Source organism: Rana temporaria, chromosome 6 (genome assembly GCF_905171775.1).
Source record: "Rana temporaria chromosome 6, aRanTem1.1, whole genome shotgun sequence".
In the NCBI taxonomy this organism is placed as follows: Eukaryota; Metazoa; Chordata; class Amphibia; order Anura; family Ranidae; genus Rana; species Rana temporaria.
In genome coordinates, this window is record NC_053494.1 from 9,761,940 (window position 1) to 9,785,614 (window position 23,675).

Genomic DNA, 23,675 nt, shown 5'->3' on the forward strand with positions numbered 1-23,675 from the left:
TCTATTTTTGTGTATAGCGCAAAAAATAAAAACCGCAGAGGTGATCAAATACCACCAAAAGAAAGCTCTATTTGTGGGAAAAAAAGGACGCCAATTTTGTTTGGGAGCCACGCCGCACGACCGCGCAATCGTCAGTTAAAGCGACGCAGTGCCGAATCGCAAAAAGGGGCCAGGTCCTTAACCTGCATAATGGTCCGGGGCTTAAGTGGTTAAGGGGTTCTGAATGTCATACTGCCAAATTTTGTATACTTTCTATGTGCTGCAGAAGATGGAATTACGGTAATTGTCAGGTTTGTATGTATTGTATTATCTTTATTATTCATCCTTGTTTATGTCACTCGTTCAGCGCCACAGCATAGGGTCCCACTATATTAATAACTGATAATAGATATGTAAAGATTGCATTTCTATTAACCTCTTCATCAACTCACAGTGCTGTTTGCCTTTGCAGGATAGAAAACATTGTGACCAAGATCCGAGTGCCATTGTCAAGGCTGCTGGGTCTTATTCAGACCTTTCCCATGTTCCCGATCTTTCTTGAGACTAAACCTGAGGAAGCGAAGGAAATGATAAGAACAGCAGAGGAAAGGTGAGAACGTAGGTGAATGGGACAGGAAATGGCAGCCGGGAACAGAGGACAAGAAAGGAACAAATTGTGTAGCAGTGTTGTCACCCTGAGCACAGAGTGATCTTAGCTAAGGATGAGCCGAACACCCCCCTGTTCGGTTCGCATCAGAACTTGCGAACACACCAAATGTTCGTGTGAACTTTAGAACCCTGTTAAAGTCTATGGGACTCGAACATTTGAAATCTAAAGTGTTAATTTTAAATGCTAATATGCAAGTTATTGTCCTAAAAAGTGTTTGGGGACCTGGGTCCTGTCCCAGGAAACATGTATCAATGCAAAAAAAAGTTTTAAAAACAGCAGTTTTCTCAGGAGCAGTGAATGTAATAATGCTAAAAGTGAAACAATAAAAGTGTAATATTACTTTAAATTTCGTACCTAGGGGGGGTGTAAAGTCAGCATGTGAAAAAGCGCATGTTTCCCGTACATAGAACTGTCCCTGCACAAAGTGTCATTTCTGAAAGAAAAAAAGGCATTAAAAACCGGCTTTGCGGCTCTAATGAATTGTCGGCTCTGGCAATTACAGAGATGATTCATTCATAAAAAATAAAAATAAAAAAGCTGGGGGTCCCCCCAAATTCCATTAACAGGCCCTTCAGGTCTGATATGGATATTAAGGGGAACCCCGCCGTCAATTTAAAAAAAAATGATGTGGGGTTCCCTCCAAATATCCATACCAGACCCATCCTCCCTATGTTGAGGGCATGTGGCCTGGTGCAGTTCAGGAGAGGGGGGGGCCGCACTCTGTCCCCCCCTCTTTTCTGCGGCCGGCCAGGTTAACGTGCTCGGATAAGGGTCTGGTGTGGATTTTTGGGGGAACTCTACGCCATTTATTTTTAAACATTTTGGGTGTATTTCCCCTTACAATCCACACCACTTCCTGCACTTCCTTTGTGATAATATTGGGCCAGATTCAGGTAGGGAGCACGTAACTCTGTGCGGGCGTAGCGTATCCTATTTACGCTACGCCTCCGCAACTTTGACAGGCAAGTGCATTATTCACAAAGCACTTGCTCCGTAAGTTGCGGCGGCGTAGCGTAAATTGGCCGGCGTAAGCCCGCCTAATTCAAATCTGTAAGATGTGGGCGTGTTTTATGCAAAATCATTGTGACCCCACGTAAATGACGCTTTTTAAAGTATCCCAGTGCGCATGCTCCAAATTTACCCGCAAAAAGCCAATGCTTTCGACGTGAACGTAAATTACGCCCAGCCCTATTCATGAACGACTTACGCAAACGACGTAATCGACATTGGCTGCGCCTCATATAGCAGGGGTAACTTTACGCCGGAAATAGCCTTACGTAAACGGCATATCTGTACTGCGACGGCCGGGCGTACGTTCGTGAATAGGCGTATCTAGCTGATATTCCAGGTGTAAATCAGCGTACACGCCCCTAGCGGCCAGCATAAATATGCAGTTAAGATACGACGGCGTAGGAGACTTACACTGGTCGTATCTTAGACAAATTCTGACGTATCTGATTCTTTGAATCAGGCGCCAAGATACGGCGCCTCACACTCAGAGATATGACGGCGTATCTGGAGATACGCCGTCGTATCTCCTACCTGAATCTGGCCCATTGTGTCCCCAAAAAAAAAATGGGAACTACTATTGTTTTATTCTCTTGGGTGTCTGCTTTCAGAAAATATATAATTGGGGGTTTTATGTAATCTTCAGGGCTAAAATTATTTCCAATCTTTTCCAAATCATTCCCAAAGAATGGAAAGATTCAATCTTTGGGAATGTTCTCAGACTTTACTGTACATAATTTCTGTTTCAGGTTCCTTCGGCTCATGGGGACGTCCTCCGGTGAAACGGAGGTTGAAGTTTGGCTACAAAACGTCCTGGTATTGGCTTCTAAACCGCAGTGAAAGAAGAGTTTGGAAAACCAACGCTGAACCCTGCAAGACGTGGCTGGAGACCCCGCTAATCAGAATTTTACCATATCAACGTTCTGTTAACAGTTTTAATATGTCAAATGTACAAATGGAAAAATCTCGCACAATCTGCTCTGTATAAAATCAAACCATGAAGTAAATATATAGAGTTACCAATGAGACAAAATCATCAAATGTGACAATGTAGCAAAAAGTCCAAATAAAGAAAAATATTTATAAATATATAACTTTGTATCTTTTTGTGATCATTTATCTTCAACTACCACTGTGTATGAATCCCTCCTAATAGCTCAGTCCCCATACACCAGTGCCTACAAAGAACTCACCAGAGGGTATTGACCTTATTATGACTTGCGGTCTACAGTTCTTGATTAACCTCTTCATGTCAGCTTTAAGCTCATATGTGGCAGGTGGTATTTAAAGGGGTTGTAAAGGTTCATGTTTTTTCACCTTAATGCATAGGATGCATAGGAAAACATCTTACGATTTGCAGCCCCCCAGCCCCCCATTATACTTACCTGAGCCCTGGAAGTCCTGCATCGCGAACGTGCTCCTCCACTGCCCGGTCTTCTCGGCTCTTCATTTGATATATTGATAGCAGCGCAGCCATTGGCTCGTGCTGCTGTCAATCAAATCCAATGATGCGAGCACCCGGGGCGGAGCTGAGTCCTGCAATTGGCGGCTATGGACGCCGAATACGGGACTCGGGCGCACGCCCACAAGGTAACCCCCTTTGGGGAGCGCTTCCCAAATGAGGTTATCTGAGGCGGGAAGGAGCCGAGCGAGCCTGCCGGGGGACCCCAGAAAACGCAGTTCGGGGGCCACTGTGTGCAAAACAAGTTGCACAGTGGAGGTAAGTATTAACATGTTTGTTATTAATAAAAAAAAATGTAAACCTTTACAACCACTTTAACGCCCTTCCTCTGCATATATGCATTCCTGTGGTGTTCTGGGCGGGCATTCAATCAGCACCACTAGAATTGTGACTGAACTGTCACTGACTACTTATGGTCAACTACCGACGATAGGGAGTTGGTAGGACAGTCTCCAGATGACATCATCACTGTGCAGCCAATTACACTGCTCAGAATTATCAGGAACCCTTCCTACCAGTCTCAGGTGGTATGACCTGGTAGGGACAAGAGTTTAAATCAAAAGGCTGCAAGAGCAGGGACGCACAGCGGCTGGCAGGAGGACCTGTTGGCACATCATTGGGGGCTGACTACCAGAGATTGGAAGAATTAGCCAGCTCCTGATAAATAAGGAAGAGAATATGGCGATGCAGGCTCCGGTTGTGGTACAAGGCTAAATTTGGTGAACAGATAAGTATGTTTTCTGGACATTACCCAGCATACCCGGTAAGAGGGGATGAACAAAAAAACATTGGGAGTCTGGTATGATACCATCTCCTGGCATCTCTTACCCACCCATTTAAATGACTATGCTGTAGCCCCAGATTTATTCTTTGTCAGGAGGTATTCTGTGAAAATGCATGCTCAGGACCCTCCTCTCAATGGGGGGAGATCTGCAAAAATTGGTGCACACAGAATCTGAAGCAGTTGTGTATAGTAACCAATCAGCTTCTAACTTCAGCTTGTTCAATAATGCTTTCACAACAAAAACCTAAAAGCTGATAGGTTACTAGAGTTGGACGACCGGTTCCGCCCGAGCATGAGTTTGGGCTGAACATTGGCTGTCTGAACACCCGAATTATCAGGGTGATCGACTGTTTGTTTTGTCCACCGAATGACCACCATGCACTGCGTCGCAACACAGTGCATTGGGAGCCCTGATTGGCTGAAGCAATGAAAGCTTTGCCCAATAAGGGCACAGACCACTGATTGGTGAAAATAATGATGACTCTATCCAATCATGGCTTGTTGCTCTTAGTCCCGCCCCCACACTATAACAATAATCTCCTCATAGTGGTCATTTGGGTGATATCCTGTGGAGAGAGATACAGGTGAAACTCGAAAAATTAGAATATCGTGCAAAATTTCATTTATCGTCGTGCGCTGGTCGGCATGTGGTTAATAAAGTGATGAGTACAGAGCCAGAAAACAGAAATACAAATTAGTTTGTTTATAGCCAGGACACAGCTGTGTCCCCCCACTGGTGTATGCAAGCTGCTGAAACACACAAAGAAAGAAAACACATAGTGCTCTACGTAGTAAAGTAATTATTGATTGAAAGTAAATACACTTGTGTTGTACACTTGTACTGTAAATACATTTGTGTACAGATTACAGAAACATAGAAGAGTGATGGCCGAAAAAAAAGACAAAGTGGTCCATTGAGTCTGCCCTATATATATATATATAATATATACAGTATATATATATATATATATATATATATATATATATATATATATATGTATGTGTGTGTGTGTATATGTTTTGGAGGTTAATTTGTTGCTGTTTTTTGTTGCTGATTATAGATTGTTTGTTCCAAGCATATTTGAATCAAACAAGGCTACAGTCACGGGGTGGCCTCCTGAGGGCAGAGTGACATGTCGTCAAATAACTTCTGCAGGAGCTCCGCTATACACGGATCTCCCCCAGGTAGCAAGCTTGCTAGCCGGAGGAGATTGATAAACAGGAGTTATTTGATGATATCTAGCACTGTCCTCGTGAGGCCACCACATGACTGAAAGCTTGTTTGATCTATTTAGTCAGGGTATTTACTTTTTAGCAATAAAAACTTTACTTCGGAGAGCCCTGTGTTTTTTCTTCCATAGGTTATGATCCAGGAGTCGGAGAAGCTTGCATCCACCAGTGGGAAGACAGCCCTGTCCTTTTCACCTAAAAACCATAATATATTAATAAGGTGAGTGTCACGTACCTGATCGGAGTCTGGAATGACGAGGTCGGCCTCCCTTGTATCTCCAACCCAAGCCCCACTGAAGGTGGAACAGATGGTGGTTAGGGTGAGGAGGAGCACGAGTGCCTGTAGGTGTTGCGTGCAGAACTTGTAAGTGGAGTTGCAGGCTTGGAGGTGCAGGCAAAGCATGCGGTATGGAGCTGGACCCAGGAAAGCTGATAGGATGGATAGCCAGCACAGGCACCCGGAGACAGCGTTGAGCCAAGCAGGAGACAGGAGCAAGGTCACGGGGATAGCCGGCTTCAGTAACAGTCGGGCAGCGAGGTAACAAGGCATAGGCAGGAGCAAGGTCAGATGGGAAGCCAGGATCAGGAACCAGTAATCAGAGTCCAAAAGCAGGGTCAAGGAAAGCCAAGGTTCAGCAACAGGAATCAAGCCGGGTGTAACAGAGTTCAGATTATCAGGACACAGCTGAAGACCAGTCAGCACTTGTCAGAAGTCAGGACATCCTTTAAATAGGCCGTCTGGCGGCAATTGTGGCTAGGGGCGCGCTTCTGCTTGTGCACACTGTGCGATGTGCATGCGCATTGGGGCGCGTGAGAATCTACCATTGTGCGTGCGTATGTGTGCCGGATTTATTCTAAAAGTCCTCTTACAGTGAGGGAGTGCCCATAAGTTTGCTTTGGCTTTAGCATGATGACTTTCCTCTGTGTGTAACTGAACAATGCACATCATTTTGTTGACCTTTTTTTGAATGGTTCAGAATTTCTCTTACATGTCCCAATGGTAATTGTACATTATTGGGTTCAGACCACCGATCTGTGTAAATAAAGGTATTTGGCAAAGGCAATGCCGGGTCTCTCATAGTCTCATCAAAGTTCACCAAAGATATATAGGTGGAAGAAGAACCAAGGTCTGCCAAAGTCAAGATTATTAATAAAACATTTAATAAGTATTTGTTGTACCACTGATACAGTGAGTGAGCTCTGAATACGGCCATCGTCGGGTAAGTTCACATTCATTTGTCTGATTCTAATTTCCATTTTCTATAGAAATGTATCTAAGCCATAAACATGTACTTCTAGTTTTGGATGGAGTGGGAGAGAATTTAAACTCATGTCTGGAGATGGGTTCTCCCTGAGTTAGGAAGTATCGGAAAATCTTTCCCTAGAAAGTAAAAAAAAGCATAACCGTTCTGAGTGTCACCGGCGCCCCCGCACCTCTGGCCAAATGCAGTACTGCACACCCCATTAGCTTGAATTCTGCTCGTTTTACAAGACAACACTCACAAACCGAGTCAGAATTACAAAAAAAAAAAAGTTGCTTGTTATTCAAAACGGTCGTTAACCGCGTTACTCGTAAACCAAGGTTCCACTGTATTCTCAGTCTGAAATGTTGAAGTTTTGGTACAGGTCCACATTGAAGAGAGACAGTTTCATCTTTCCCATACAGGTTAAAGTGACAGTGTATCTACAAAGTACCCCCCACCCCCCAGAAGGTTTCTTTTATAATGTATGTATTTCTTTTTTATATAAAAAAAAATTCCTTCTGTTTGTTTATTATTATTATAGGTGGTAATCTGAGTTCAAAATGGCGACACGGCTGTTTGAAGGAAATGAGCATGCGTCCTATTATCAGAAATTCAGGTTTAAGCCAACGCAAGAAATAATAGACCTTATCTTCAGTTATGTGGATGAAAGGGTGAGTGACGCTTCTGTCTGGTATAGGCCACTTGTAAAATTTAAAAGAGAATTACATTGTTTAGATAAGCCGAGCTTATAGCACAAAAGATAAAATACGACCAAAAAAAGCTCTATTTGTGGGGGGGGGGGGCGGGACATTAATTGTATCTATGTACAGCGTCACACGAAGTTGGTGGGGGCTGCTTCACACAGAAGGTTTTTTTATCTTAATGCATAGAATACATTAAGATAAAAAAAAGATTTTAGAACCACTTTAATAGAATAGAAACAGAAAAAAAAATCAGAAGGAAAATAGTTGGAGAGAAGGAGACTAAGGAGTTAATTAGAGCTGATTAGAGGAAACTAAGGGTTAATAAGAAGTTTAAACAAATTAACATTTTATTTAAAAAAAAAAAATTTTTTACCTGCCCGAGGGGCTTTCACACTGAAGCGGTGCGCTGGCAGGATGGCCAAAAAAAAGTCTTGCTAGCCGCATCTTTGAGGTGCTGTAGGAGCGGTGAATACAGCGGTGCTTTGCCGGCGGTTTTAACCATTTTTAGACTGCTATCGGGTGTTAAAAGTGCACCACTAGCGGCCAAATAGTGCTGCAAGAACGGCGGAAAAGTGCAGCAAAAAATAGTGACGCTTTACCGTCGATATCCCCACCACCCCAGTGTCAAAGTAGCCTGAGGCCGGAATTCACACTTGTGCGGTGCGGATTTCAGCTCTCTTACCTCTGCAGAGAGATAAGAGAGCTGTTCAGCAGATCAGCTCAGTTTTAGATGTAAATTTGGAGACCTGGGAGAGGGGCGGGGGAGGGGGGAAGTGTATTGAGCTGAACGAGAGAAATCCTGAAGAGAAATGAATACATCTGCGAATCAGATGCACATGTGAGAGATTGTGCGGCGCTTTAAAACTGGTCCTGCGGCCTCCTGGGACGTTTGATGCCAAGTTGCATAGTTCTCGCCTAGGCCTGTCAGAAAATGGTACCCGCTCCCTGAAAAATAAAAGAAAAACACAATTTCTAGCAGAGTAGGGAGTGAGGAGGAGGATGAGAAGAACTTTCACTTTCAAGTGAAGGTCCGCTTAGGACAAAGTTAAAGTTATTGGTGACAATAGCAAGAAATAAATAACAATTAGTTGTAGATGTTTTCAACCAAATAAAAACAATATCATATCATTGTTATGAGGTTATCAATGTAACCCTTTCCCACCCAGCTTTGGCATCCCTTTAAATGGGTCTTTGTGTCGTGATTGGCTCTCACCTGTGGACACCTGATTGGAAGCCAGTCCCACCAGCTTCAGATTGGGACTAGAGAAGGAGAGCTGGCTATGCTATGGCTATGACTGTGCTTGGGGAATGCAGTGAGTGTGTTCTCAGCACAGAAATATTGGCTTTCCATGGACTCCTATGTACAGTGTGAGGTCTTAAAAGCCCACCTTCTTTGCAGCCACACATAAGCATGATGTGGGCAGCAAGAGGTTAAACGGAAAACACCACCAGTGTCTTTGTGATGTATTTTGAAGATGTTTCTGTCTTTCTAGTTACACAAACCATATGGATTTGCCGTGGACGTTGGCTGTGGAACAGGGCAGAACACAAGAATTCTCTCTCAGTACGTCAACAAAGTTCTCGGAATCGACATCAGTGAGGCTCAGATAGAAGAGGCCAAGAAAGCCACGGGGCCACCCAATGTCACATACAGGTGGGGACATTCTAAACATGTTTCATTCGTTATTGTAACAGTCACCACCGTTTACGATTTCCATTCCATCAACCACGACAGCTTATCCGACAGTCGACAATCCAGCAGACAGGACCCATTGGATTTTCCCCAGAAATAACGAGACAGAGCTCTGTCACTGGTTCCAAAATCAATGAATTAATCTTTAATGGTACACTCTCAGCTTTTTATGCAGTTACAGGCATGTTACAGTAATCAAAGGAACAAAGACACACTCCACCCACACAACACACAATGGGACTTCAATCACATTCTTTTAGATAATGACATTCAGGTGAGTTAATTACTACTCATTACCCAGACGGTCTGTCTCTGCGACAAGTTCCCCTCACCTGTTACACAAAACACATTCCTTTACTAAACATAATTGACATGCTAATTCCCTACCCCTGAAAGGAGACATCTGACCTTTCAGACTTAATTAGTACAATGGACACAGAATGTAATCACAGCAAGATACTTTAACATCCCATAATAGCCAGCCAGGCTGACTCTCAGTTTCAATCCACATCACCACAGTAGCGGACTTAGTTAGCATCTCAATAGTCTATTGACCTGTTCATAAGGAACAACTTGTAATATGTCCAAATCTCCTGCAATACATAATGTAATTTATAATTATCATTTCTCAGTCACCCTATGCCCAAAAGGGGCACAGGATGACCCTAGACCCAAGAGTCATTAGTCACGCTGGCACAGGAGTACCCCACATCCTTCAAAGGTCTCTGGGTGTCACGGGCCATTCCGTTCCAGTTATGTTTAGGGGAGGACCAGGAACCCTTTGGCCTAGGGGAGCACACCCAACCAAGTAGCCCCTTTCCTGATATAGACAGACCTCTTTGGGCTAAAGGAACTTTACCATGCAAAGTGTGCCGTAGTGCTGCAGTAACTGGTGGGTATTCCTAAAGGACATTGTTGGGGGATGTTGGGGTGATTGGTGGGTATTCCTAAAGAAAATTGTTAGGGAGATGTTGGGGTGATTAGTGGGTATTCCTAAAGAACATTTTTGGGGGATATTGGGGTGATAGGTGGGTATTCCTAAAGAACATTGTTGGGGCGGTTGGTGTGTATTCCTAAATTATATTGTTGGGGAATGGGGGGGGGGGGGGGTTGCATGCTGTTTCTTTTGTTTGTTTGCTTACATTTGTAAAAAAAAAATTATAAATGTGGCCCTTCTGGTGTGTAATGAACACAGATCACCACTTGGGAGGAACTCCTAGGGAGGAAGTTTTCCTGAACAGCTACTGTACATGTGACATTGTTGGTGGTTTACTGGCTCCTGCATTGGCCTGGTACACATTCATTCTAATGTAAACCAGGTGAATGTGACTGGAGCATGTCAGTGAAGGATTCATTGGTGATTTTTCAATGATTTCTTTATAAACGGACCAACCCCCTTTGTGTCCTCTGGGGAGGGATGAGGCAGAAAAGTCAGAAGCACAGAGCCCAGGGTTGGGGCTTTCAATCCAACCAGATGGTGTCACTTACCTAAGTCTAACCTATCGTTTCTGCAGTGTCTGTCCAGCTGAAGAGGTGCCGGTTGGGGACGCCTCTGTTGATCTACTAACAGTGTCTGCTGCTGCCCATTGGTTTAACATTGAGAAGTTTGTAAAAGAGGTAAAAACAAACTGAGTCTTCTTGTTTCATTGTTTCGGACTGCTGCACCTTGTAACATGTGATGTACATTACATACACCTGACCGCTGCATTCTGTACACTGTGCTACATGGTAACATAATCTGGACTCCTGATCAATGTGCTGCATGTTGCATACTGCAGACAGCTGTACAATTTGTGCATTTTGTGTGCTCTTTTCTATACTGTGTACATTATGATTTTCTTATGTAGCGCCCTGCTCCCAATGACTGGGGCGCTATTCTAAATTTAGAGGGTGTCTGAGCCAATAGTGGGTTTAGACTTTGTTGAATTCCAGTGAAATGAGCCTCTGTTCTGGCTATGGTTGTGCTTAATAGGATTTTTCCCTGTTGCCTGTAGGTGGCGTTACCACCTCAGGCCCATGTTGGAACACAAACAAACCATGGTGTGTAGAGTGACCCTTCTCGGAAGCAGCCCAGTTGGAGTGGTGCCCCGCTGTGCATGCTGGGAAGGGATTTTTAAGGGGCAGACGCCGTTTTTCAAGGCCCTGTGCGTGTGATCTCGACCTCGGGACCACGTTGGCCCGAGGTCGCATCTCCATGGAGTAGGCCCAGTTATGCTGGCTGGGGCCTTCAGTTCAAAAGGTGATCCCAAGCTGTCCATCCAAGTGGGGGAAGCTGCTTAACGAAGGAGACCGGGGAGCACCTGCCCTGGAGGAGACCAAGCAAAGCAAGCTGATGTCTCGGGATAAGCCTGGTAACTTTGTTATAAAGGGATCCACTACTCTATTTGTCTTACAGTCCACTGGATCGGCTTAAAGGCTCTTTTACTGTAAAGAACCTGCTCTCCTTTTTCTCGTCGAGATTCTTGTCGGCCTGTTTCCCGGTGAGAAACCCGAGCGTGTGTATACTTACCTGTCGCCATGGAAACCCGTGCATGCTCAAAATGACTTTGACGCATGCGCGGTAGCTTCCACGGCATAGGCAGGGTGAAGCAAGATGGCGGTGACGGCATCAAATGTGATGAGCGCATTCTCATCGTACGCGATGACGTCACCGCGTTCTTTCCTTTCAAGAGAAGCGCGGTTCTTTTGAAACGAAAGTCTGTACACTCGGGCGGCAAGAGTTTCTTGCCAAGGATCTCGTCAAGGGAAAACGACGTGTTTTTCCTGACGAGATTCTCGGTCGTGTGTACGAGGCCTAAGGCTGGAAGTTCGGGACTTAAATCCTGTGACAGAGGGTCCCTGACTATCCATCTTTCGTTCTCAGACGGTCTGTGGCAGAGACTGTTCTCATGCTGGTCCGTGCTTCATTCCGGCTGCTAGGCCATGTGAGAGGGGTCTATCTGGGTGAGCAATACCCACTCAAGAGAGAAAGTGGTGAATACTGGAACTTTAGACATTTTTTTTTTGTGTGCTTTGTACCGCGTACCTGAACCTTCCCCTTCTCTCCTTCTACCTTCTCCACAAGTTTTACTGCAGTAAAAAAAAAAAACTAGCAGTTGAAGGTTTTACATCTTGTGTGGCAGTTTCTATAGACTTTCTTCCCCAGACAACGAATCTTGAGGTAACGTGCAAAACCAAAATCTAAACCAGCTGCAGCTCCTACGGGGGTAGTGCTACACTTACTTCGCCTAAATTGCTATATGTATGCTGTGCTGTATATTGCATACAGTGGATCACTGCAATCTGTGTTATGTTTTACATACACTGAACTGCTACACTCTATACACTACGCTATACAGTTGCAATAAAAATAACTTTCTCCATTTATAGACAATTTGTCTCGCAATGGACCGATGAACAGCAAGACTTTTGGAGATACTTTTATAACTCTTTCCAGCTTTATGCAAGTCAACAATTCTTAATCGTAGGTCTTCTGAGAGCTCTTTTGTGCGAGGCATCATTCACATCAGGCAATGCTTCTTGTGAAAAGCAAACCCAGAACTGGTGTGTGTTTTTTTATAGGGCAGGGCAGCTGTAACCAGCACCTCCAATCTCACCTCATTGATTGGACTCCAGTTGGCTGACACCTCACTCCAATTAGCTCTTGGAGGTTCACATCCTTTTTCCACCTGCACTGTGAATGTTTACATGGTGTGTTCAATAAAAACATAGTAACATTTAATTATTTGTGTGTTATTAGTTTAAGCAGACTGATTGTCTATTGCTGTGACTCAAATGAAGATCAGATCACATTTTATGATCAATTTGTGCAGAAATCCATATCATTCCTAAAGGGGTTCACATACTTTTTATTGCAACTGTATATTGTATACACTAAACTGCTACACTCTATATATACCCTGTGCTATATTTTAAATACGCGGAATGGCTCCACTCTATACACTGTGCCATATATTATATTCCCCCCAAATCACTGAACTCTCAATGCTAGATATATACACTTTCAATTACATTTTTTCATAAAATTAATATTTCATCCTGGTCAGTGAAGGGGCACACTTTTGCTGATATAATAATGTAGATCTCATCATTTCAGGTCGATCGGGTCTTAAAGCCGGGAGGCTGCCTTGCTATCTTCACCTACTTTGCTGAAATGGAAGTTCACTACAAGGACCGCTCAGAACAGATGACTGAGGTCTATGCAGAGGTCAGTACTGAATATCTTTGTGTTTTCAGTGTCCTTTGTATTGCATACTGCCTTGTCTGAGATATCACTGTTGTCTTTGTGAGTGATAAGTAAGCCTGGCGTCATATAAAAGCCAGTATAAGAATTTGGAAATGGGCATCTGACTTAACTGGGGCCAAGTTGGACCTCGGGAGAGAGTCCACAGAGCAAAGGTTCATCTTTTCAACTGCTGGCAGGGTACAGGCTTTTCTATTCAGACTGTGGCTGCTGTCTAAAGAAAATGAAGTGTAAGGCTTATTCCACACTGGGGCGTTGGCGATAAAGCTCTGCTTTTTTTTAGTGGCCTTTTTACCGTTGTTTTTGCGGCCCTTTTTTGGACACTAGCGGGGTGATTTTAAAGGGTTACATGTGCCCCGCAAAGCGCTGCTACAGCCACGTTTTACCGGCACTTCAGCGGCGCTGCCCATTGATTTAAATGGGCAGGGTGCTTTAGGAGCGGTGCATACAGCGCTTCTACAGCGGCTTGCAGGACTTTTTTGGGCGTCCTGTCAGCGCCACCACTCCAGTGTGAAAGCACTCAGGCTTTCACACTGGAGTGAGAGGAGAGGCGCTTTACAGGCGCTATGCAGGCGCCATTTTTAGCGTTATAGCGCCTGTAAAGCGCCTCGGTGTGAAAAGCAGTCATAGACTGTGATGGACTTGAAACTAAAATGAAAATTTTGTGTTATAATTAGAAATATTAAAGTGTTTTCTGCCTATTTTCCTTGATGATTTTATATAAGATATGTTTACTGTGTTCAAAAGTGTCTCCACTCCATTTTCTTCTTCTCTGCCACCTCCCACCAAAGGAATTCTTGTTACATGATGTTGGACTGCTTATACCCTTATAAGGCAATACTCTTGCTTCTCGCGTATGGATATCTAAAAGGACTATTTTGTGGACTTGTAACCAGAGGACCTCTTCTATACATGGATTTCCTTTCCCTGCCCCCTGCTCCTAGACAGGCCCTCTTTCCAACCCATCTCATTAGGACTCGTTGTAGATTTCATTAGGAAACCCCTATGATTTAGGTTTGGACAAAGACTTTTGCCATGTGCTCACAGGAGGGGAGGGTAAGTGGGTGGGTCCATGGGTGATTGGGAGGGATCGATGGGTGTGTACTTAATGTGAACCAATGAAAATGTATGTATCTGTGATGTCATGAGAACTATAAAGGCAATTGGAAAGAGCCCTACTCTCTCTTCTCTTTCACTCTCCACAAGAAATTGTCCTGTGTGTGTGTGTGTGTTTGTCTCTCTCTTATTTCAACAGATTGTGCCAGTGAGACACTGCAAGCCTCTCCTGTATTGAGACAGGAAATCAGTCTATATCAAGACTTTGCACACCTTTTATTTTGATGCACCCGGGAGGTATATGGCCGGGTTAAACTGGAGGTTTGGTTGGGTTTTTATGTGGACCCTCCTTTTAAATGCAGATCAATCATGAAAGAATTATTTATTGAAAAAGTAATCTCCATCTCCATGTGTAAAGACAAAGATTTCACTTATTTTCAGGTGATAAATAGCCTGGCCCCATATATGCATGAGAAGATTACCAATATGAGGACCGGATACAAGGAAATGTATGAATCCATCCCTTACCCCGACAAAAGAAGGTCCGACTACTTCTATATATCAATCATCTTATATGTGGTAACCTCTGGTCACCGGCTCCTCCAAGGGGTTCTGAATGTTGGGAATTTACTGCCAAATCTTTTCAGAAAATAGCTTAAAGGGTTCATTTTATTCTCTTAAGGAATAGAACAATATAATCTGATTTACAGATTTATTTTGCTATTTAATTAAAAATAATAATTTCACAAACAAACATATAACATGCTGGGTAGGGATGAGCTTTATGTTCGGGTCGAACATTGCCTGTTCGCCGGATAGCAAACAATTTGGGGTGTTCGCGGCTAATTCGAAAGCCGCTGAACACCCTTTAAAAGTCTATGGGAGAAATCAAAAGTGCTAATTTTAAAGGGTTAATATGCAAGTTATTGTCATAAAAAGTGTTTGGGGACCCGGGTCCTGCCCCAGGGGACATGTATCAATGCAAAAAAAAGTTAAAAAAAAAAAGGATTTTTTTTCGGGAGCAGGGATTGCTTAAAGTGAAACTATAAAAGTGAAATATTCCTTTAAATTTCATACCTGGGGAGTGTCTATAGTGTGCCTGTAAAGTAGCGCATGTTTCCAGTGTTTATAACAGTCCCTGCACAAAATGACATTTCTAAAGATTTTCTAAGGGAAACCCGCGTTGTGTCAGAGGGGGGCGGGGTCACCCACACATGTCACTTGGTAATCCCAGTGTTTCCCCATTGCGTCAGAGGGGGCGAGGTCACTGCTATTTAACCGCTGTCAAGCTGGAGAGCGTCATTGGTCGGCTGCCTCCCATGGAGGCCGAATCATGTCTGTTTTTTTTTTTCTTAATACCATCGCTGGAGATCGAGAATGGATTACATCGCTGGAATTATTTTTTGTTTTTTTTAATAAAGGACTTGTTCCAAGTTGTGTATTGTGGTTTTTAACATTTTTGCCACTTTTTTTGTGAAATGGTAGGGGAATAATGTACCCCGTTACCAATTCACATGGGGGGTGGGATCTGGAGGTCCCCTTTGTCTCTCTCTCTCTCTCTCTCTCTCTCTCTCAAAGTGGATGGATGGATGTGACTTAGTTCGGTGGAACTACAGTTAGGGCGGTTAGATGACTTTGTTTGAATGACTGAATGGACTTAGTTCGATGGCTTAGTTTGGTGGAACTATAAGTGAACACACAACTAGATCAGTATACAGGGCCAGATTCACAAAGGAGATACTCCGTCGTATCTCTCAGAGTATCTATGCGACTGATTCATAGAATCAGTTACGCATAGATAGCCATAAGATCCGACAGGTGTAATTGTTTTACACTGTCGGATCTTAGGATGCAGTACCGCGGCCACCGCTGGGGGGAGTTTGCGTCGTAAACCAGCGTCGGGTATGCAAATTAGGAGTTACCGCGATCCACAACGGTTTTTCGCGTTCGCAACATCGCTGCTAGTCTACTTTCCCGTCGCAAAGTTAGTCGTCGATTTTGGTGCCCTAACTTTACACAGCACATGTATGTGCTGTATAAAGTATGGCCGTCGTTCCCGCGTCGAAATTTGAAAATTTTTCCTTCTTGCGTAAGATGTCCGGGAATACGGAAGTACGCTACGCACGTCGCCGTTCGAAAAAAATGACGTCACTTCGCGCAAAGCACGGCGGGAATGTCGAAACGGAGCATGCGCAGTAAGTCCGGCGCGGGAGCGCGCCTAATTTCAATGCCGCACGCCCATTTAAATTACGCGGGCTTACGCCAGAGGCCGCCAGCGTAGGTTTTCATTGCAAGTGCTTTGTGAATCAGGCACTTGCGATGAAAACTTGCGGCGGTGCAACGTATCTACGATTTGTTATGCCGCCGCACTTCTACGTGAATCTGGCCCACAGTTCTGATCACACTATTTACAATAAGAACATATATAACTTGTGTAACATACCTATTTAGGCCCTTGCTTCCATAAAACTCTGTATGTATGCTCTGCTCTTTGTCTTCGTGTGGAATGAATGCAGCACATGTACAGTATTAGGAACCTCGCAGACAGAATGGATGCAAAGGTAGCTGTGATAGGTCAAGACTCTGCTCAATGTGAGATTAGCTGTGATTGGCCAAGGCTACTGATGAGTCACAAAAGCTTAACTCTATGCTTTCTGGTATGGATTCTACTGTGTAATTTGAGCTTACCTTCACTGTCATATAAATAAACGATTCTTAAAGGCATATTTTTTCTTTTGCTTCTGTGAACACAACATACAACTCTTATATGACATTCAAGCAAAAAATCACAGTGAATAACTTTGCTTTTGTCTCTCACATATAAACATGTGCATTACATTTAGGTTCTTAGCAGGTTTAGCTGTATATACATGTAGGTTATATTAGCTACCTAGCACAGGTTCTAGCTGGCCAGCTACAGGCACCCTGCATGAAGATTAGTGGCCGGGCGCATGGATTAGGGGGCGATGCCCCTGCACCCCTTATGAGCCGCCGCCACTGCTGCCTAGGCATACACGGCTTAATTCTTCTCTGGCCTGATGTCCCTACTCTTTGACTGGGGTAGATTGTAAGATTGCCACATCTGGGATCTCATTTCTAATTTGAAGCCAAACTCCAGGAAAATTAAAAATGATCCCTTGCGGTAGGGCTCCTCCCACATTACAAGGGTTACTTGCTCATTTAAGTCTAGGGAACATAAAAAAATATTTATGTACTCAATCCTCCATGCTGCAAGGCCTGTCCTCGATGTCTTCTACCTCACACTCCAGCATTCTAAGGTCCTGACATTATCAAGACTGATATGGGGTCCATAGCCTTACATTGGGTGTGATAAGGGACAGCCCACCACCAGAGCATAGGGGAGCGCCAACTGCCAGGGGAGCAGAGGATCAGGTAAGGAGAAATGCTGTTACTCCCCCCCTAGAATAAGTGATCAGTTAACATTGGAGTGCAGTGCAGGCTCAGCCCCACTACAAGGGAGGATTTTCACATTTCCCGGAGTTGGGCTTTAATGTATTTCTAACATACAGTATACTTTCTATGTGCTGCAGAGGCTGCAATTAGCCGTCAGGCTTGTATATATTGTATTATCTGTATTATTCATCCTTGTTTATGTCCCTTGTACAGCGCCACAGCATAGGATCCCACTATATAAATAACTGATAATAGGAATGTAAAGATTGCATTTGTTTTCTATAACCTCTTCAATAACTAACATTACTATTTGCCTTTGTAGCATTGAAAACTTTGGGACCAAGATCCGAGTGCCATTGTCAAATGTGATGGGTTTTTTCCCTACCATGTCTGCGTTCCAGATCTATCTTAGGAAGGAGCCTGAAAAAGCGAAGGAAATGCTAAGGACAGCAGAGGAAAGGTGAGAATGTAGAAGAATGGGACAGGAAATAGCAGGGAACAGAGGACAAGAAAGGTACAAATTGTGCAGCAGTGTTGTCACCCTGAGGACAGAGTGATCCTAGAAGGACATGAAGATTTAAATAGTCTTTAATATAGGAGTGTGCACGGGGTGTGCCCGATGTGCCTGGGCACATCCTAATCACCTTTTGCATAAGGGCTTTTTCTCATCCAGAACACGGCTCCATCCCGGAGCACACATTATCCAGGCACACTGGTAATTAGATAAAAACAGAGGGCACCTAGGGTATTCTAGAGGGTATTCTAATTTTAATAGATCCGTAAAGGGCGTTACCAATGTTTCACTTATAGAGGCTAATTTGAAGATATTTACCAGATGGTATCTGGTACCCTTGAAACTAGACACTTTTTATCCTTCTCTATCACCTCTATGCTTTAGAGGGTGTAGGGGGGTTGGTTCTATGATTCATACATGGTGGGAATGCCCAAAGATACGTGGATTCTGGAATAAAGTTTTTCATATTATAAGACGAGTCACTGGTTGTAATATACATCAGTCTCCAGCAATTGCCTTGCTGAATGGACTTATACCACAAGCTCATAAATCTACCAGGAGATTAATATTATTTATCCTAATAGGAGCCAGAATTTCTATAGCAGCTGCTTGGAAAAAACCGACAGTCTCGATATTGTATATGAAAAGGAAGGTCACTTGGATAATGGCACAATAAAAAAGGATTGGCTTAATGTTAGATACGAATAATTAGGTAGATTCAGAAAGAGTTAGGCCGGCTTATCTACAGATAAGCCGACCTAACTCTGAATCTGCACCGACCTATGTTTAAGTGTATTCTCTAACAGAGATACACTTAAACATATCTAAGATACGACGGCTTGTTCTCAGAATATTCTGTACATGAATCCTCTTTCAGGTTCCTTCGGATCATGGGGACGTCCTCCACTGACACTGAGGTTGAAGTTTGGCAACAAAACTTCCTTCTGTTGGCTTCTAAACCTCAGTAAAGCATTGACATGGAAAACCGACACTGAACCCTGCAAGATATGGCTGGAGACCCCGCTGATCGGTATTTGGCCGTGTCAAAAGTTTCAGGATGTCAGATATACAAACGGAAAACTCAAGTGCAATCCTCTCTGTATAAAATCAAATCATGAACAATGAGACAAAATATAAACTGTGACAATGTAGCTAAAAGCCAAAATAAAAAAATCTCTAAATATATAACTTTGTGTCTTTTGTGATCATTTATCTCCAACTATCACTGTGTATGAATCCCTCCTAATAGCTCAGTCCCCATACACCAACCAGTACTCACAAAGATCTCACCAGGGTACTGACCTTATTATGGATTAAAGTCTACACTGCTTGATTAAAGGAGAAGTCAAGTTTTTTTTTTTTTTTTAGGAATCATATTTACCTTCTGTCTCCCTGCGCCTCTGCACTGAGAACCGAGCGATTGAACACTGCCGATTGTTCGGTTTTCAAAACTCCCCGAGCAGGTGCAGTGTCACTGCTGTTGCACCGGCCCTCCTTTCCACGGTAGTACCATCTGGCGGTAACCCCTCTATATTGTATGTAAAGATATAAATTTTTTTTAATTGTACCAGTTATTATAATTGTATTGGATATACACTTACTCATGATTATGCGTTTGTATGTTAATTTATATAATAAACTGAATTCTTTATACCTGAAAAGTCCCAATCCCCTTTCCCCTCCCTTTTGATATATAGATAGGGATGGAGGCACTTGAAATCACCAGGCTTCTGTTTTATATAAAGTCCCAACTATTTTCCTTTTTCTTATAGCAATACAGGGATGGAAGCGCGTAGTTTAGGTTTCGCTTGGTCTGATAACATCTACATATCTATTAATTATACTCATATTACTGGTTTGTTTAATTCTCTCTCTCTGGGGCCAACAACCTTAGGATGGGGCTGTTACCTCTCATCCCTTGATTAGATACAGCCTCCCCTGTTCTATTTAGTGTGTGATGTGATCAGGTTTAGGAGCCCTCTGACTCCCATCCCTCACATACCCGAGTACCTGTCACAGTCCATCTGAGTACCCGAGTACCTGCCACAGTCCATCTGAGTACCCGAGTACCTGCCACAGTCCATCTGAGTTCCCGAGTACCTGTCACCAGCCCATCAGAATACCCGAGTACCTGTCACCAGCCCATCAGAATACCCGAGTACCTGTCACCAGCCCATCAGAATACCCGAGTACCTGTCACCAGCCCATCAGAATACCCGAATACCGGTCACCAGCCCATCAGAATACCCGAATACCTGTCACCAGCCCATCAGAATACCCGAATACCTGTCACCAGCCCATCAGAGTACCCGAGTACCTGTCACCCAGAGCCGGCCCTACCAAATTGCCGCGGTGATCGCCACAAGCACCCCACACCCCCCCCCCAGGAGACAGACTGGGACCGTATATCACACAGCGCTGCTCCGGGACTCCTTTGCATCAGCCTGTCCCTCTGGTACGGTGCTTTGTGTCTGTGTGTGCAGCGGAGGGGCTGGGCTCAATTGAGATGGGATCATTGAGAGGAGCAGCTGACCTCCCGCCCAACGATGACTCCATTGAGCGGGTGGATGGCGCTGGCCTGGCCCCGGCGGGGACACTGTGGAGCAGGTGGATGGCGCTGGCCTGGCCCCGGCGGGGACACTGCAGCAGGTGGATGGCGCTGGCATGGTCCCTGAGCAGAGCCCTGATGATGGTCGATGAAGCCACAAACAGCAGAGGTAAGGGAGGAGGACGGATCCTCACCGAACTACATTGAGCTGTATGGGGGGGGGGTGTGAGTAGTGCAGGAAGTAGAAGTCAGTTGGGTCAGTGTATGTGTCAGGTGGGGGGGGTCAGTGTATGTGTCAGGCAAGGCGGGGGGGGGGGGTTAGTGTATGTGTCAGGCAAGGGGGGGTTAGTGTATGTGTCAGGCAAGGGGGGGTTAGTGTATGTGTCAGGCAAGGGGGGGGGTCAGTGTATGTGTCAGGCAGGGGGGGGGGGTCAGTGTATGTGTCAGGCAAGGGGGGGGGGTCAGTGTATGTGTCAGGCAAGGGGGGGTCAGTGTATGTGTCAGGCAAGGGGGGGGTCATTGTATGTGTCAGGCAAGGGGGGGTGAGTGTATGTGTCAGGTAGGGGGGGTCAGTGTATGTGTCAGGTAGGGGGGGGGGTCAGTGTATGTGTCAGGCAAGGGGGGGGGTCAGTGTATGTGCCAGGCAAGGGGGGGTCAGTGTATGTGTCAGGCAAGGGGGGCAGTGTATGTGTCAGGGAAGGGGGGGGCAGTGTATGTGTCAGTGTATGTGTCAGGTAGGGGGGGGGGCAGTGTATGTGCCAGGCAAGGGGGGGTCATTGTATGTGTCAGGCAAAGGGGGGTCAGTGTATGTGTCAGGCAAGGGGGGGTCAGTGTATGTGTCAGGCAAGGGGGGGTCAGTGTATGTGTCAGGCAAGGGGGGGTCAGTGTATGTGTCAGGCAAGGGGGGGGGTCAGTGTATGTGTCAGGCAAGGGGGGTGGTCAGTGTATGTGTCAGGCAAGGGGGGGTGAGTGTATGTGTCATGTAGGGGGGGTTCAGTGTATGTGTCAGGCAAGGGGGGGGTCAGTGTATGTGTCAGGTAGGGGGGGTCAGTGTATGTGTCAGACAAGGGGGGGGGTCAGTGTATGTGTCAGGCAAGGGGGGTCAGTGTATGTGTCAAGTCAGTGTAGGGGACAGGTAGGTCACTGTAGGGGTCAGATAGATCACATGTGTTGCAAGGGCAAAGTGAAGTCAGGGGAGGGGGGGGGGGATTAGCTTTTGCTTAGGGTGTCAAAGATCCTTGCATCCTTGCACCAGCCCTGGAAGGGGAAGACGGCGATCGCCGCAAGCACCCCCCCCCCCCCCAGGAGACAGATGGGGAAGGAGCCACTGGAAAGATCAAAGCAGGTGAAGAAGGAGACAGACTGGCATGGAAGGTACCGTACTGGTCAAAACATACACAGACCCATCTGCAGACAGAGACTGGGACAATGGGATAGAGGAGGGACTGCAGATAGGGACGGGGCAAGGGATCTCTCTCCCTCCCTCCCTCCTCCTCTCTCTCTCTCTCCTCCCCCCTCTCTCTCGCTCCTCCCCCCCTCTCTCTCCTCCCTCCCCCTCTCTCTCTCTCTCTCTCTCTCCCTCCTCCCCCTCTCTCTCGCTCCTCCCCCCCCTCTCTCTCCTCCCTCCCCCCTCTCTCTCTCTCTCTCTCTCTCTCCCTCCTCCCCCCCTCTCTCCCCCCTCCCCCTCTCTCCCCCTCCTCCTCTCTCTCCCCCCCTCCTCCCATCTCCTCTCCCCCCCATCTCCTCTCCACCTCCCCCCCTGATTGTTAGTGTTAGCTTTGGGCAATGTAAAGGAGTGTAACAGACACTCTCAGCTTAGAAAACTGCAGCCAGCAACCCTGCTGGGAAGCCATAGTCCAATCTGATTAATGTGTTCGGGTTTCAGGCAGTCTGAAACCCGGACACATGGTTCCAAACCCGAACTGTCTGGGTGAATCCTAGCACAGACGCCAGTAAATTATATACCAAAACACAGTCACAAGTTGAAACAGAACCAAAAGATATATGTACAGTATATTGTATTAATTTACAATCCTGGATATACAAAAAGATCAATAATACCGGAGTGATCCACATATTATACAAGGACTGGACACCAGAATTAAATGGTTGAAAGGTTGTGTTTGATCCCATAAATTTCTGACAATCTCAGGATATTTGGTTAGGTCTAAATTTCTTATCACCAGCAGAGTACACGGTACGGGGACAGCGAATAAAAGGGGTCATGAAGGCAATCAATAACCACATGACAGTAACATTTGTTTGGTGTAGCACTCTCACCTAGCAGTAATAAGCATATAATACAAACGAAAACTCTCGCTACGTGGAATAATGTGAACTGAATTGAAAATACCAGAAGTAAACAAGAAGACCGCAGCAAGCTGTTGCAAAGGTGCTAGAACCTTCATGAATGAAATATATAAAATGATAACCTGCTGTTGGCAAAACACAATGTAAAAAAAGTGCTATTCATGAAGTGTTGAGTGCTTCCAATGGCAATAGGTATTGATGAATATAGGTTTCCAGTTATGTCGTCTGCCCTCTCCTGACCCCCACTCACTAAAGTTAATGGACCCTCAGCTTTGCAGTCCAGGGGTCAAACAGGCTTAGGATTTAGGAGGTCTGATGTAAATATCCAAATTTCCAAAGGTGCTTCCATAGATAATTAACAGATGGTATGATGGATGTTCATCTTCTGTGTTGACAGTAACAGGCTGTTCCTCACACTTAGGACATGAGGTCTCAAGGATCAAGTAAAACAGCATGAAAGGTGATTTACAAGAAGCAGCGGGTGTTCTGTACAAAGCTGTAGGCGGTTTTGAGGTGTGTCAGCACAGAATATGAATATCCATCATACCGTCCCATCTATCATACCATCTGGATATGAATATCTATCATACCATCTGTTAATTATCTATGGAAGCACCTTTGGAAATTTGGATATTTACATCAGACCTCCTAAATCCTAAGCCTTGTTTGACCCCTGGACTGCAAAGCTGAGGGTCCATTAACTCTGGTGAGTGGGGGTCAGGAGAGGGGGAGACTACAAAACTGGAAACCTGTATTCACCAATACCTATTGCCATTGGAAGCACTCAGCACTTCATGAATAGCACTTTTTTTACAT

General features: G+C 44.9%; 2 protein-coding genes across 2 annotated transcripts in view; both read left to right on the plus strand.

The window, feature by feature from the left end:
• LOC120943036 overlaps window positions 1–2,655 on the plus strand; it is a 20,005-nt gene extending 17,350 nt beyond the window's left edge. Inside the window, exons 7-8 of the mRNA XM_040356097.1 lie at window positions 452–589; window positions 2,407–2,655. Of these exons, the coding sequence (XP_040212031.1) occupies window positions 452–589; window positions 2,407–2,497 (229 nt within the window). The 3' untranslated portion in view covers window positions 2,498–2,655. The remainder of the gene's footprint in view (window positions 1–451; window positions 590–2,406) is intronic.
• Window positions 2,656–5,245: 2,590 nt separating this feature from the next.
• LOC120943035 (putative methyltransferase DDB_G0268948) lies at window positions 5,246–19,133 on the plus strand. Its single transcript, XM_040356096.1, has 8 exons — window positions 5,246–5,353; window positions 6,919–7,048; window positions 8,575–8,735; window positions 10,289–10,391; window positions 12,871–12,981; window positions 14,515–14,615; window positions 17,810–17,947; window positions 18,879–19,133. The coding sequence occupies exons 2-8, from the start codon at window positions 6,938–6,940 to the stop codon at window positions 18,967–18,969; spliced, it is 816 nt and encodes a 271-aa protein (XP_040212030.1). The 5' UTR covers window positions 5,246–5,353; window positions 6,919–6,937; the 3' UTR covers window positions 18,970–19,133.
• Window positions 19,134–23,675: the final 4,542 nt, after the last annotated feature.